Below are 15,392 nucleotides of genomic sequence, written 5' to 3' on the forward strand. Positions count from 1 at the left end.
TTGACAAAGGCTTCACCCTGACAACCTTTCAGTCTGAAGCAAACCTTTTAACCTGACCAGTAGGTTTGTGTGGCTTTGGAAAAATGGAAGCTAACCAGAGCCCCAAAGTTTATAAATGACTTAAAATTATGAAATTCACTTCTGAAGAGAACAGGGTAACACCTTGTTGTCCTCACAAATGAAATATGAAACCCATTCAATTATTCAGTAGCCTTCCTCTGATAACATCAGAAATCTAGATTATCTATGGAAGTATGGCCAAAGATGGTAAACCAAAGAAGAAATTGTAATGATGCATAATATTTCTAACAATTTCCACATTGCTGAAATATGAGAAGAAACAAGGTTTAAACTTTAATGTCAACATTTAATAATTTTAGTTTCTATTTAGAGGTAAGCAAGAAAACAAAAAAAATGTTATTTTGGTGCCATGCTTTTATTTAAATGAAAGGAAAAAACTACACTGTACCACATAAGTAGCAATGACAATATTTTACAGCACAGCATTTGAAAAAATATGGAAGCTATGCTCCATAGAAGTGGACAAGTAAGCACACAATACACTGTACAATTTTCAACAGTGCCCAATAAATCAGAATTAAATAGCTGAATTTGGCTTTAAACAGCCAAATAATAAAAACTAACAGTCATACTAACATTAAAAAAAAAAAATAAAATTCAGTAGCTATTATGACTGTTAGAAGATGAAATTCTGCTCCAAAAACTAAGACGAGAGTTTGGCAATTCAGTCGTAGCAACAATAATAATACCCCTGATGAAAGCACCAGTGTGTTCTGGAAAGGTCAGTGATAAATACTGGCCTTTATGGAAAGCTTTCTTTTTTTTTTTTCTTTTTCTTTTTTTTTTAAACATGATCCCAACCAAAGATCCACTGTAATTAGAAAATTTGCAGGCTTAAAAAGGAAAAGCATCTCTAGCTTTACTTTTCCTGTATTAAGTAAAACCTTATACTGCGAGCAATGAAATTTTCAACTGCATTATTCACATTCTACTTTTAGACATTGCACAAATCTTTAACCTGTTGACAAATGCAAATTTCATAATACATTCAGATATATTTTAAATTACTCAAAGAATTCCTGTCACGTATTTAAGCTCACTTTGATTAGGTTGATGTGTGTGTCTTTATGGTGTTGCAAATCTTCAGTTAAATCATAGAACAGATTTTAGAAATAAAAAGCCTCCCATGATAAAACTTCTTTTGAAGTTATTCACCATATGTGTGTCAGTTAATTCCAACCTCCTGGTTTCTTGAATCACTGTATATTATACACAGTTTCATATTGTTATTCAAGATGTTCCTACAATGGTATCTGTAGGAAGTGTCTAACAGGCAGAATGTGCAAACCCTCTTTCCCCCCCTTTTTAATATTATTTATATCCTATATACACAATATGTATACACTTGAATTATAAGAGTTACATATCCCGGTGATATACATGCAAACAGTAGGAATCAGCTAACCACAAATAGTTTTGAGCCACATACATATTAAACATGTATTTTAAAGTGTTTTTTTCTTTTTTTTTTTACAGTTTTAACAAATATACATAAATATAAGAACATAAATTACAGTAAACTGACAGCATTTTTGAGAAAATGTTTATAATCCAGATGCACTGATGCCTAAGGCCTTATAATAATTTAAAAAAGTACTGTTCTAAACTGCTTAATGACATCTCATTCCTGTGCATCTTTTCTCTAAGTAAATGAGCACATCGTAGTAGTGAGGCAGTTTCTCTCAAAGCAGTTTAATGAGAGAAATACGAACATCGTTTTAGTCTCCCATGAAACTGAATGGACTACATACTCATAGCACAATACTGTCTTATGTGAATGGAGTTGTCACAACACTGAAACAGAACAGAATCACAAATCATTCAAGTCTTTTCCTGAGAATGAGATTTCCCTCCCCCCAACAAATTCTCTGGTGTACGATGTTATCAAAATAGCCACAGATTTAGGGGAGGCTTCAAGTTTGTGTTTTCTTTTTTTTTTCAGAACAGTGCTATGTTAAAAGCAAATTATAAGAGAAACAAACGCTGAAACGGGGTAGTGATTTATAAAATAATCAAACACTGTTTTGAAATAAAATGCAGCCCTTTATAAATAATACTGAAATATGCCTAGAGTTTGGTTTTGCAAATGGTCATGTAACAGATTTACTGAAATGTCAGTTAGGCTTTTTTGCCATACGTACTTAAAAATTGCTGTGTCACAAGACATCACCTGTTAGTGTCAAGAAAACAATTTACAAAGACACACTGAAAATTATCAGATGTCTGTTCCCTAGAAAACTGATTCAAGTCTGAGTTGGCAGATTGAAGGCAGGAAGTGGCCTGAATCTTAAAATCAATGAGAATTAGATACAGGACTTCTCAAAGATCTGTGACTTAGTGAATTCTGTGATTCTTCTGAATATTTAGTGCTCTGTTAGGCAACATCAGGGATTTAGTTCTGAATGTTTCATGAGTTCCTGTTCCTTCCTTGAAGAAGCAGGACCTGACCGTGCGCTCTCTCTCCAGCTGGAACAGTGCAAAGCGATGAATGCACACTGCTTAAACCATTTCAGAGACCTACCAAATCTTTTTACTTTGAGTGTTACTGATGTTATGAACATGCACATGGTCAGTCATTACATCTCAGATGGCAACTGACTGAAACAGAAATAATTGCATCACCTTTACCCTGAGTTGTTAAATAATTCATTTGAAGAAAACTTCAAGCAGTTCAAAGGTTTTTCCTTTACTGTTTAGTTTATAAGCAAATCAGTACTACTGAATTGAAAAAGAATTATAAATACACAGGGGAATGAATCTTGATTTTGTTACAGCACGCAGTAAGGATCTTGGAGAACAGACCCATTCAGCTGTTATTCAGTGACATACAATTTATCATTTAGTCCTTACTGTAAGTCAGTATGCAAAGTTCAATGGTATTGAGAATATTAAGAAGTTTTTCTTTAGTGAAAGAAAAATATTTCAAGACAAGCACAAATACAAACATATAAGGCAACAGATGTAAAAAATGTAGTTTGAGTCACTAAAGAGGAACATTCAGTGCTTCAGTGTATCTAATCAAAATACAGAGCAAATATACTCTATATGTTGCATTAGCACATACAAATCTCCACACAAGTCAAACATTTCCATAATCACTCATAATTATTCACCTAAGAGTTATCTTCTGCACTCCTAAACACTGTGTTTACATTCCAGTTGGACATGATAATAGAACTTGGTGTCCAGTTTTAAGTTCTAAGAGTCTTGTTGGCAACTAGAAATCTATTTCCTATAGGCAGTAAAGATGAAGTGCAAGTTTATCATAATTGTCTCAAGCAAATTTTTTCCCATCTACTATGCCTTGGTGGGTAAGAGTTTCTTAGGAGTTACTGGTCTCTTGGTTTGCCACAAATGGCTGTGAATGGTAATTGCATCAACACTGGCAGACAAAGTTTTGGCAGGTATGTGGCTAAATTGCTTTCTGTCAGAGTTGTATTTATACAGTCCCTCTATCATTTTCTTTGTGATAGACTTGGGACCTATTCCTGTTAACTTATTGATTTCTTCAGTATCAGGGCAGTATGTATACAGAGATCTGAACTGGCAGCCTGAATCCCGGAACAAGATTAAGAAATTATTGGCATCAGATTTTTCCATTTCCTTTAAAAGAAAGAAAGAAAAAAAGAAAAACATTCAGAATATGAATTTTGCATTGTAATTAGAAAACATTTCAATTCATTAGATTTCATTTTGAATCAGTTTTCTACCAGAGCTGAAACTTATGTCTAACTCTGTCCACTAAAAGACCTTATTTTCAATCATTAGAATTTGCTAAGCTTCACCCATCTGAATTTTGATAGGGTAGATATTCATGTTAACCAAAACCGAATTTATTTAGACAATTTCAGCTTTACTTGTTTAGTTGTACCTCAACAGACATCCCAAAAGTCTTTTTGTAGACCAAATAAAAATTCTTTTCATCATCCATTTCATCAAGTTGGTTTAGTACTTGCAAGTTTGGGAACAGGAAACTTGAAACGTGTCTCTGCATGTCTGAAAGATCCTCTGGTGCTGAAATGGAATTTCAGTCATGCCTAAATCCACTCAAGCTTGGTCAAACCATGAAGTCAGTTGGAATGTATTGAACAGAAGTTCTTAATTAGCTGAAATCTTCAGATTCCTATTCCACCTAACAGACCTTCTATGGAACACATGCCTTGAAACTTACAGCTTCTATCAAGTGATGTATGCTTCATCCTTGAGGTAAGCATGACATTTGTGCACCTATTTTTTTCTGGGTCATTCTGAGGGCCATTTTGCTCCCAGTTACTTAAACTGCAGGAGTGTGTGCTGATTCCTGACTTGGTATTTCCAAAAAGTGTCTGGAAAGGCAGAGAAAGCAGCCTCTAGACATGGACGCAGGATTACGAAGAGAAGAAGGGGCAAGAAATACTGCTGTGAAGTTTATTCCAGAAGTGAAATTCAGTCTGGATTCCAAGTGTCTGTGAGGTTTGATATCAGTTAATCTGTTGCATTTGTCATAGTTTGTAAATGGAACAGTCCTGTTACTCTCAAGGCTCAGATTCTGTGTTACTTCTTTTGCCTGGGAACACAGTGCCCCTGGGTTTTTACAATATCTGCATTTTCACAAAGGTTTATAGCAGTGTAAGAGAGAAGACTGGAAGGGACTTCCTATAGTAGAAAGTCCTGAATTTGCCCTACTGCTTGGAAACTGGAGAAGAGCCTAGAAGGGATGTATTTCAATTCTTTCTGTTCATCTGTATTTCAATTCTTTCTGTTCATGAGGGCCCTGTGCTTCAGTTCTAAAGTTCCCAACCTGAGGATCTCCATGTATCAGGGAAAACAACTTAGTGAGCAAATTATGAAAGCCTAGATATTGAAGTTCCTCCATAAAACAAGCAATAACTATTAATTAAACATGTGAATTAATTCAGCTCCCTGTGCTGCATGTACAAAGTAACAGCTCTTGTTTCTACAGCACTGGAGAACCTTTCTGCCTACAGGGGAAGGAAGCCACAGAAGTTAATCCCTTCACTGACTGCTGCCATCATCTCTAAGGTTTCCTTTCAGTGTCTGCATTTATCCTTTAGAGTCTCCATAATGCTTGACTTTGGTTTGATATAGGTGTTACTGCTTTTAGGGGAAAAATATTCTTACCTCCAGAATCTTTTTCTTTTGACCTTCATTCACTTTTCCAGCCAGGCAGCAATGTGCCAGTGCATTCTGAATTATATACTTATTAGATTTAGCACTGGGTTCTTTGAAGAGCTTTGGTCCTATGCAAAAGAAACAACAAATAAGGTAAATTAATCAATAAGCCAACAAAGAATTACTTTGAATGCTGTGAAGCACTTCTGGTGCGGAACTTTTGCATGCATAGAAACAGAAATCCAGGAATAATACAGAATAAGGTTAGAGACCACAAATTTTACAAATAAGTAAAATGTCATTCAGCTGTCACTGAATTTACTTACTAATGTGTCTTTCATTATTAAATCATTATTATTGGCAGCCTTGGGAATTTTTTTTTCTCTCAGAGGACTTTTACTTTTGCTTTTTCTAAACAAAATTTCAGTTGTCAAGGAGAGAGCAAAGTCTTTTTCTTTTCCTTCACCTGTGATTTCAAGGGTGTGAGGTATAACAATGAGGCATATGCAGTGCTTAGAGTAACTGTTGCCTGTCCTCTATGCAATTCCAGAAATGATTTACCCAGAACCAGGGATAAAAGACCTAGCCTAACACTTGACAGGTTATTCTGTCTGTAAAATGATTCATCTGGTTGAAGCAGAAATCTCCTGGATTAATTTCTGAAATGTCTGTGTACTTGGGTCAAGTCCATTTAAGAAAACTCAACACATGAGTACCAATTAGGAAAATAATGTGCAAGCATAAATTAAATTTAAGATTAAATCTGTTTGTCTAAACTTTGGGGGAAAAACCCTAGAAAATACCTAACTTTATGCTACTCTTCTCACAAACAAAATGATGTTAGGTTGGCAAAAGTGGAGCTTTTATAAGGCTGATGATGCAAGGTCTTGGCAGTATCATGTGTGGTATAGTTAGAGAAAAGGGAGGAAAATACCATTATTATTTGATTCATATTATAATAAAGAATGAGTAGTCTGATCATAAAGTTCTTAATAAATTGAGTTGAAATATCAACAATTTGTGCTTTGCTAGAGACACTCTGAAGTACAGAATGGTGTGTGAGCTCATGTGCTGTTCTGAGCCTGACTGCAGTTTATTGTGGTTATCACAAATGCTATTGAGTCAGTGCTTTTATTTTGGATTAAAAATGTTAATCTTGTATTATCATCCTCTACTTTGAAGGGGAAAACGAAATCAAGTTTTAGGAAACCAAATCAAGGTAACTGAAAACTTTTCATGCATAGAACCACTATGTTCTATGGCAGGTACTTTTCTGACCCTTGTGGCCACTGACCTGTGTACTCTGTAGCAGAGGCGACTGAAGAAGTTGTAGATGCATTTTCCCAATCTTTTTCTCCATTACGACTCCCACAGCGACTTGGGGATAAAAATCCTTCCACAGATTCAGACCTAAACATTAGTTTTAAAATCTATTAAAAAATTCACAATGTTCAGCTGGGAAGCCTTCTGATATGAAAAGAAGGCAAGATAGAACACAATGACTTGAATTATAAACTATAAACCTAAATGCACAAAATTTAGTGTGTTTTGAGTGATGCAAGAAGGTGGTCTTTAGGTGAGGATATGTTAATTTTTGGGCTACATCTGAGGGACAGAGAACTAATAGATGTCCTTGGTTGTGAAACAGAATTACTAAGTGGAAATTTGTGTTACTTTTAACATGCACTGGCAAACCAATGTTATGTAGTGAACAGACCAGTTCTTGATAGAATAATGAATATGAAGTAAAAATTTAGTTCATTTACACTTATGACTGCAACAACTGGCAGTGAGAACTGCTGTATTTAAGACAGCAAAACAATATCCCTTCTAGTTTTTGTTTTCACAGACAATAGCTTCTGGTGCTGTAATTCTTCAGGCTGCACTCAAATGTGGATAATTTTGCATTTAAAGGTCAAATTTTCTTAAATTATTACAAGGTATTTAAAATTTTTTGATTGTGGCCACTGCAAAAGCCAGTCAAATTTGCAGCTTGGAATGAAAGTTTTCTAAGTGAGAAAAAGGCATAGAATAAGGAAAAAAAGTGGTATCACATCAAAATTTGTGTGCATGCTCATTTTCCGTGAAATCAATAAGAGATGAAAATTCAAATTATAATATATCCTACACTTTTAGTGATTAGCACCTCCATGAAGAAGGTGACAAATGTATCACTGAGATTCTCTCAGTGGGATCATAAAAACAATGGTGATGTGAGGACAAGGTGACAATTTGGGTTTGGAAAGTTACTGAAAGTTCTTTCAACTCTGTTGCTTTTATAATGTTTTAAAAGTCTCAATCCCCTAAACAAATCCAAAGCCTGAGGAAGATGTGCAGCTCATTGAAAGCACAGTACAGCACTGCACAACTCCAGCTCCATACATAGGGGTTATCTCCTGCAAAGCCTGTGCAGATGAACAACATCAAGCCTTTTGTAATAGCTAATACAGCTGGAAGAAATCCCCCTCTCAATTAAAACTGCTAATTTTTAAGAGATGACAAGAGATATTAGGCTAATTGAATCACTTATGAAAGTTTCTTATGTAATAACTGGAAAGTCAGTTCTTGAGACATCAAGGTAATTGAGAAGTCAACTGAAGCCAGCTGCAGGTTTGTCAGAGCTGATGAATACTGTGTAGTGGCCATGAAGACACAACAGGCAATATGAGAAAATGTAGTACTCCTTATCAACCCCTTCTCCTAGTTTCCTTTTCTTCACTTTTTTTATACAAAGAAAATAGTATTTGTCTGAATATTATCAAGTAGTTCACAGAAATAGCGATTTTCCTCTGAATGATAATATGGGGTTTGTATTAAAAAATACTATTTTTTCTGTTATTTTCATGTGGTTTTTAATGCAAAATAAATTCTGGTGTTTGGAAAAGGCTGAAGTCTTTGTGAGCATTCAATAATTCCCCATACAACTGCTAAAGAAAAAACCAAACAGAAAATACACTTCTATGTTAAAAAAAGAAAAGCAGCTATGTAGTTGCATGTGGCATACAGGTTTAGCAAAATACCCATAGGCTGAGACTTAGATACAAGCAGGTGAATTAAAGAGGCTCTGTGAACAGCATTTTGCTTTGACCTCATTTATACCTGCCCAACTGGTTTACTTGGTACAATTTGCAAAACAAATGATGATGGCTTGGTTCCGGAATGTCTGACAGTGGAAACCATCCAGGTCTCAAATGAGGAAAACATACCTGTTCTCAGAGTACACAATATATACATGACCTCTAAAAAATTCATAGTTTTACATAGCTGATTACAAAATTTTATTACATGAAATGGTTATTTTAGCTTTACCTTGGTGTTCTCTTGCCTGACTGCACACTCTCATTGTCCCCTGTATTCAGCGATGCCAATGAAAGACTAGATACTGAAAAAACACGATAAAGCTGTGAACCTGGATAAAAACAAAGTTAAAGCTTATAAACCTATGCAAGTAGGAGAGTCTGTTCATCAGAGCAACACCAGCATCTGAAAGTCAGTAAGGGCTTTTCTACACGATATACCTGCATGCATATGTGCTGCACTTCCTGTAAACACCTGCTGCCCCCCAGCCTTGGGCAGCACTGGGGATGGGCTCAGCCTAAGCACTAATGGGAAGCACGAACATGGCAATATTGGCACTATGCAAATCAAAGGATGCAATTAGAGTTAATAAGTCCTTTTGAAAGAGAGCTTAAGAGACTTAATTTAAAGCTTTTGATGGATTCTTGGAAGGTCTTAAGGAAATACTTTAAATTACACTGGAAGACAGATGGAAGCAGCCAGAGAAAACGCAGCACAACAACAAGGGTAGAGGGGTCTAACAAAAGGGATCACTGAGCAATCTGGTTATTTTTTTGTAATTGTAAATTGATAATACTTCTTCCAGCCACTACTGCAAGTTCTGTTGTATCTAAAAGAATGCTAAGTTATTCCACATGGTTAGTGTTGCTATGTTAACTATACATGCAGCTGGTGAGCAAAATAGAAAAAAACCATGAAATTTAAAAGGAACTGTCAAGTTTTAATTTTGTCCATATTGTGTGAGTTTAAGTATTCTTACCTTATGGTCACCATTTTATTTATTGATCCCTTATCTCCCAACTTTTATTCATTCTTAGCTCTACAGGTGCAAGAAGAGATTAGTGAAGAAAACATGGGTGTGCATGAAACTCGCAACACATTTTCATCCCTCCATTGGGGTTTCAGAGCTAACATTTTTGTTTGTTTATATATGCATGCATGCATAGCAGGTAAGTGACATTCATCTTTCCATTTCTATGCCAAATTTTGCTTTCCAGTTTGGACACGTGCAGTTTTAATGTAGCACAAGACTCATAAATGCCCGTGCATGTTAGGACCAAAACCCAAGCTGGTGTTTCAGCATGAACAGACTCTTTTTCCATGTAAACATTTGTTACCTGGTGGACCTTTGATTGGTGTCTTAGGTGATTCAATATGATCTCTGTGAATAGATTTTGGACGTGGCTTTTTCTGTTTTATTGAGAGGGAACGTGGCTTTATGACAGTATCCATGTCTTCCATAAGCTTTAGTTGTTTCCTTCTCATGTACTCCTGCTTAATAAATTCTCGCCGTGCTCGTTCATCCTCCTTCTTCTGACGTTCTTCTTCTGTTTTGCGTCTAAAAAATGACCAAAAAAATTCAGCACTAGAAGCTTTCCAAATAAGGGATTTCAGCTAGCACAGTGAGGACAACACAGGCAGCAGATTTTTGGAATTTCAATGTTCTCAAACACCAGTAAAAGACAATTGCTTTTAAATTTTTTTTGCAATTTTCAGAGAGTTCAAACTTTTGGGGATATTGCTACTAATAAAACAGAACACAAGTTTATCAGCTTCATAGCTGTAACTGAGTGAGCCTTGTGCATTTGTGCAGAAGGAGCCCTGAGGGATACAGGCTCCCTGAGCACTGTGCTCTGAGGAGCTGTGCTCAGGCCAGCACAGCTCCCAGCCTGAGAGAGCTACAGACTGATGCCACCTGCTGTCCTCCTCTGCACATCTGGCTCTAGCAGCGAATAACTCGGATATTAAGATGCAATTCTTTGACATGCAGATTACACTTTTAACTAAAGAAGACATCTTTATGTTCACCATTACTGATCATTTGAATTAGGACATGTAGTTTTACCTTGTCTCTTCCTTCTTATGTTCTAGTTCTGCTTCCAGCTGCTGCTTTCGAAGCAAAGTCTCTCTTTCCCTTCTCAAACGCTTCTCCAACAACGCTGCTCGTTTCATTGCCATATCATTTTCTGCCTTTTGATCATCCTAGCAACCGTTTGTGAAGGAAAAGCACCAAAAAAAATGAATACCTCTAAATTCAGCAACTGATTTTGCTAAGTCATTAGACATTTAATTCTGTACACTGGGTATCCTAACATACTCTTGCAGTATTTAGAATAAGTTTATTTATGAAGATTTTTCTTAAGACTCTTAAAAACTTCATAAAGGAATTTTTCTTTCCTGAGTCAAACAAAATTCAACACTGATATGAGAAAACTTGCTAAGTGAGATATTTAGTTTTGAGTAAGATCCCACATAGCATAAACTTCTTCTTTCAGCTTTGGAAGAGTCTACATGTATGAACATGAAGGTAATTATCACAAACCCCAATAATTATGCACCATATAAAAGTAACTTCTGAGCAAGCCAGGTGTTTTGTTAGAACTGAGGAATGTTTCCAGACAAGCTAGATCCATCTAGATACACGATACAAAATGTTGGGGTATTCTAAGATGGAAATAAGTCTAGACCACTGTCTTACAATAGGCATTATAGTTAAAAGCCTGTCTGAATACAGTTCTTTAATAAAAAGTCTCCAAGAAGTGCTCCCAAATACAAACTTCAAAAGGGAGTCTCAGCAGACTTACACCTCCTTAGCCAGCTGAGAGAGGAAAAAGGCTCTCCAAAGTGCAATTAAAAAATGTGAATAATTTAAAAAAATGCAGGCTGTTATGTAGTTCAAAAACTTTTAGTTAAATTTGGGAGTGAGGTAAGGAAGTGAGGGAGAGATGTGAGCACTCTTAGTCAAGATCACCAAAAACATAGGTTAAAAAAAAATCTACATTCAGCATGAATCTTCCTCACCAAGACCTCCAAGCACTCTTCCCTAACTATGCATGGAAAGGGATACTCTGACATGCTTAGAACTGCAATATGGTAGAATCTCACCGCTCTTATGATGCCAAATGAATCAAGTCCAGAAGACAAGCCTGCACATTTAGAGTTGCAGCACTATCTGCTTTTACTTCAATCATCAGCAACATCCACGTTTCACTTAAAGATTTAAACAAAGCTTAAAGCTGACATACACATCCACTAGTTCTCTTACCTTAAAAAAGAATCCACAACATACTTTCTGGTCATCTTCAAACTGTTCTCTATCACTCTCACCTTCATATTTCTCAACAGATACCTCGCTTTTTTCTGGTGGCTTCAAATCTGATAGGGAAACTTCAATTAAGTTAGCTGTTTTGGGAGCTGGAGGTGGTAAAATGGGTTGGTTTAGCTGATCTTCATTTGGGGTGAGGCAGACTGTTTCTGTGATAGGCTGAGATAACACTTCAGAAACATTCGATTCAATAGGCTTAATCTCCTTTTCCTCCAACTTCTGCTCGCCCTGTTTTGGCAATTTTGGTCCTTCTTCTTTTGCTGCCTCTTCTGTAGGCTTGACTTCCTTCGAAAGATTTCCCTTTAACTGAGGTTCACTTACATGTTCACCATCATCTCCAAAGCAAACAAATGATCTGGTCTGAATGGGAACCTGACTGGGGGAAAACCTCCTCAAACGGGGAAGGCTGTCCACAGAGCGTGGGGCAGTCAAGGTCCGGTTTAGAGGCGTTATTTTCAGTTCATTTGGCCTAGGAGTCCTTTGCATTTTCATGTGAAAAGAGGCATTCTTCTTGTTGGAAGATTGTGGAGATTGATGTGTAGAGCGAGGAGATTCCTGTGAGAAAGGTGCAACAGGAGCTGGAGTTCCCCCTTGCCTTGAAGACTTAAAGTCCCGAATCTGCTTCTGAGGAGAAGGCTGAGGAGGAGAAATAACCCAAGCCTGTTGCTCTCTCATTTGCATCAGCATCTCCTGCTGAAGGGACAGACGTTGCATTTCTTGTTGTAGAAAGTGTAGGGAAGAGTTCAGTTTTTCAATGGATTTTGTATATTCTAAGAGATCTCCATCATTAAGATTTTCTTCTGAGGGGCTTGCTAAATTCCATTGCTTTTCAGCATCCCCAGAAGTAGCAGGAGATTTTAACCATTTGCTATGAGAATTTTCTGGGTTTTCTTTTATTAATTCTGAAGTCTTACTAGTTTGGTCATCTGATTTTTGAGTTTCTTTTTCTTTCAACCGATTGCTGTCAGTGAATACCTTCTCATCTTCAGCTCCCGCTGCTTCCTCTCGGAGAGGGGATACCCCATCCCCTTTCTTTTTCACAACATTGAGAAATGCTGTTCTTCCCATTTTCTGCCGCTGCTTTGTGAATGCAGCTTCAACTTTCTTCTTCTGTGCTTCAATGGCTCGCCTCTTTTCCTCTAGCTTCATCCTCAGCTGTACCATTTCAGAAGCCAGTAACTGTGTAGTGTCTCTTCCTTGAGGAACAGATGCCTCCTCAGGAATGTGAGCCCAAGCAACCATATGAGGGATGTTCAGCTCAGAACCTTCTGGTGTGGTTTTCTGAGAACTGCTTCCACTGCTTTTACTATCTGTGTGATTCAGCTTCCTGAATTTCTGCTCAGCAAAGCTGGTCATTTTAACCCCTGAGCTGGAAGAAGCACTGCTGCCTGCCTGTGATTTAGTACTTACTGAGCTGGGACAGGGACTTAATTGATCTCTGTGATTGCCAGCCCGCATGTCGTAATCCTGGAGAAATTTAGATGGTTCCTCCATGTCAGAGTCCATGCTTACAGTGTAATCTCTCAGAGAAGAATCCTCATCCATTGTCTCTGGGATATCTTCTGATGGGACATGTATTCCAGTATCTACTTCTGTGTTGTCAGTCACAGGGCTCAGAGCACCCTTAGTGTCTGTGATTATATCTGGGGTAGTCTGATTGGGTTTAATGTTTGAATTCAAGATGCTCATTTCCCGATTGTGAAGGAAGAACCCATTTGTAATTTGGTCTGTTTGGAGAAGTCTGGGAGATTTTTCAGTGTCATGAATTATCTGCAAAGCCTCCTCGATGCTCGGAGTCTCAATCTGATTGCCAAAATCATCCAGAACTGCCCTGTTTTGCAGAGCTCCATTTGGAAACCTGTAGTGTCTGCTCTCATTGGCATTTCTCTGATTTGCATTAAGAGACTGATTGGCCTTTGTCATGACCTTTTCCTCTTCAATGTCTTGATTCTCCTCTTCTCCATTTACTGGTTTGAAGGACAGATTTTTTCTAGGATGTTTCGGCACGCGGTTGATGTTTCCTGTAAGGCCTTCATTGCTCACAGATCTAGGAATTCCTCTGCTTGGAGCAGATGCTGGAATGCTTTTCTCTTTGTCAAAAGGAATGTCAAATGAAACTCCATGTAATGATGACCTAAAAGAGATCAGAATAAAGAAAGTAACTGAGCAACTCATGATTATTAATAAAAATAACAAAATCTTTGTATTTGGGTTTAAAATTATTTTAACTAGAACTTTAAAGGCACTGTTAGGTGTACTGCATTTTTGCCTACCTTCAAATATAATTAACAAGCATATATTTTTAGATAGATTTTTTAGATGGATAAATAGATGTAAGTTTAATAAATCTTTTAAAAGCACAATAGAATAGAATATAACAAGATTTTCTTCAGACTCAGACAATGCTTTTTACTACTTTGGAATAAATTCTGGGCATTTTAGGAGTATAGGAATGGCCACCATAGATCAGAAGGAAAGACACAGTTTACACACCACTATAACTCTTACCATTTTAACTCTGGTTTATACCCCACAGATTAAGAGTTTATGACTGGTCTAACTGAAAACTAAAACATTCAGCCTGATTGTTCTTAGCATTCCCAAAATAATACAAGCTTAAATACTATTGAGACCATTAGCCATGTTACTGTTACCCACATTTAGTTCAGTGTGATGAGTAAATATGAATATATTTAACACTAACAATTCAAATATCTGAAGTATACCTCTTTTAGTGTAAAGAATAAATTATTTACTTCTGAAGATTATTTCATATTAACCAGTTTTTAATCCATGATATGGTTTTATGTTTCTTTTTCTACTTTTTCAATCAGCTTACAAGAATTCTCATTATAGGACTCTGAAAATCCAAACTACAATGGAGCATTTACTACTACTCATAACCAAACCCCAGTGTTTTGTAACCGGCTTGTAAGACTCCTTACCTTTTCTCTTTGGGCCATGTCCCTACTTGCCCATCTACATAAGACATTGATGTGGACCTTCTGATGACTCCTAAGTGAATCAAAAACAGGACCCAATGTAACTACTGTGGAAAATTATTTTACCATCACTTTCTGTTGCTTTAAGAAATTGATCTGCTTCACTACTCAGAACAGGGCAATGGCAGAAAAGTGTTTATATATTGAAAATACAACTAAAGCCAATTTCATCCTGAATATATATTTTACCCCTCATCCCTCAAAGAACGTACTAATGTGCAAAATATTATACAAATCCTACTAAAATATGCCACAAATACTTGTTGTAAGCCATCTTCCACATAATCAAAACAGAAGTCAAATTAAAAAACCACACACAATGCATTTGGTACAAACACAATCTTCCCACTTGTACATTTTATAAATTACAGAAGTCAATTATGTAAATGAATTATTTTTTCATGTAAAGGTGTCCCCCTATTTCTGTATAAATGATGTTTGAATAAATACAAGCAGGACAGCAATTTACTCGGAGGATGAGGCCTGTCTCACTGCCTCTCCCAGTCCTTTGTGAATTGTTACCTGGAACAGATGAATAAGGCTGCTGGGGTGTATGCAGTTGGTGAGGGGGTGTGTAAGCTGGATTTCCCAATCTATAAAGCAAGAGACATTAACTTAGAATTAATACATCAAAAGACACAATACAAAGGCCAACCAGTCGCCCTGTTGTTGGCCAAGACAAAGACAAGATTTTTTTTTTTTTGGTGATGAGAAAGAAAGTGAGGTGTAGTTCTCTTCTGGAAATATTAATTTATCAACTAAAAAGAGAACACTGTAATAACTTTGGACTGGGA

The 15,392-nt window shown here is 36.7% G+C and overlaps 1 protein-coding gene across 4 annotated transcripts in view; it reads right to left on the reverse strand.

Moving 5' to 3' along the window:
• Positions 1-822: 822 nt before the first annotated feature.
• CAMSAP2 (calmodulin regulated spectrin associated protein family member 2) overlaps positions 823-15,392 on the reverse strand; it is a 79,817-nt gene continuing 65,247 nt past the window's right edge. For 2 of the 4 annotated variants that reach the window (XM_005487087.4, XM_005487086.4), the window contains 9 exons: positions 15,121-15,191; positions 14,542-14,611; positions 11,537-13,730; positions 10,337-10,473; positions 9,609-9,829; positions 8,503-8,575; positions 6,488-6,603; positions 5,203-5,321; positions 823-3,684 (listed from right to left, as the gene is read on the reverse strand). In XM_005487087.4, the coding sequence (XP_005487144.2) occupies positions 3,379-3,684; positions 5,203-5,321; positions 6,488-6,603; positions 8,503-8,575; positions 9,609-9,829; positions 10,337-10,473; positions 11,537-13,730; positions 14,542-14,611; positions 15,121-15,191 (3,307 nt within the window). In that variant the 3' untranslated portion in view covers positions 823-3,378. Of the gene's footprint in view, positions 3,685-5,202; positions 5,322-6,487; positions 6,604-8,502; positions 8,603-9,608; positions 9,830-10,336; positions 10,474-11,536; positions 13,731-14,541; positions 14,612-15,120; positions 15,192-15,392 lie in introns of all 4 variants that reach the window. The other 2 variants (XM_026793443.2, XM_026793442.2) reach the window with 1 other exon arrangement.

The sequence above is a fragment of the Zonotrichia albicollis genome, chromosome 8 (genome assembly GCF_047830755.1).
Source record: "Zonotrichia albicollis isolate bZonAlb1 chromosome 8, bZonAlb1.hap1, whole genome shotgun sequence".
In the NCBI taxonomy this organism is placed as follows: domain Eukaryota; kingdom Metazoa; phylum Chordata; class Aves; order Passeriformes; family Passerellidae; genus Zonotrichia; species Zonotrichia albicollis.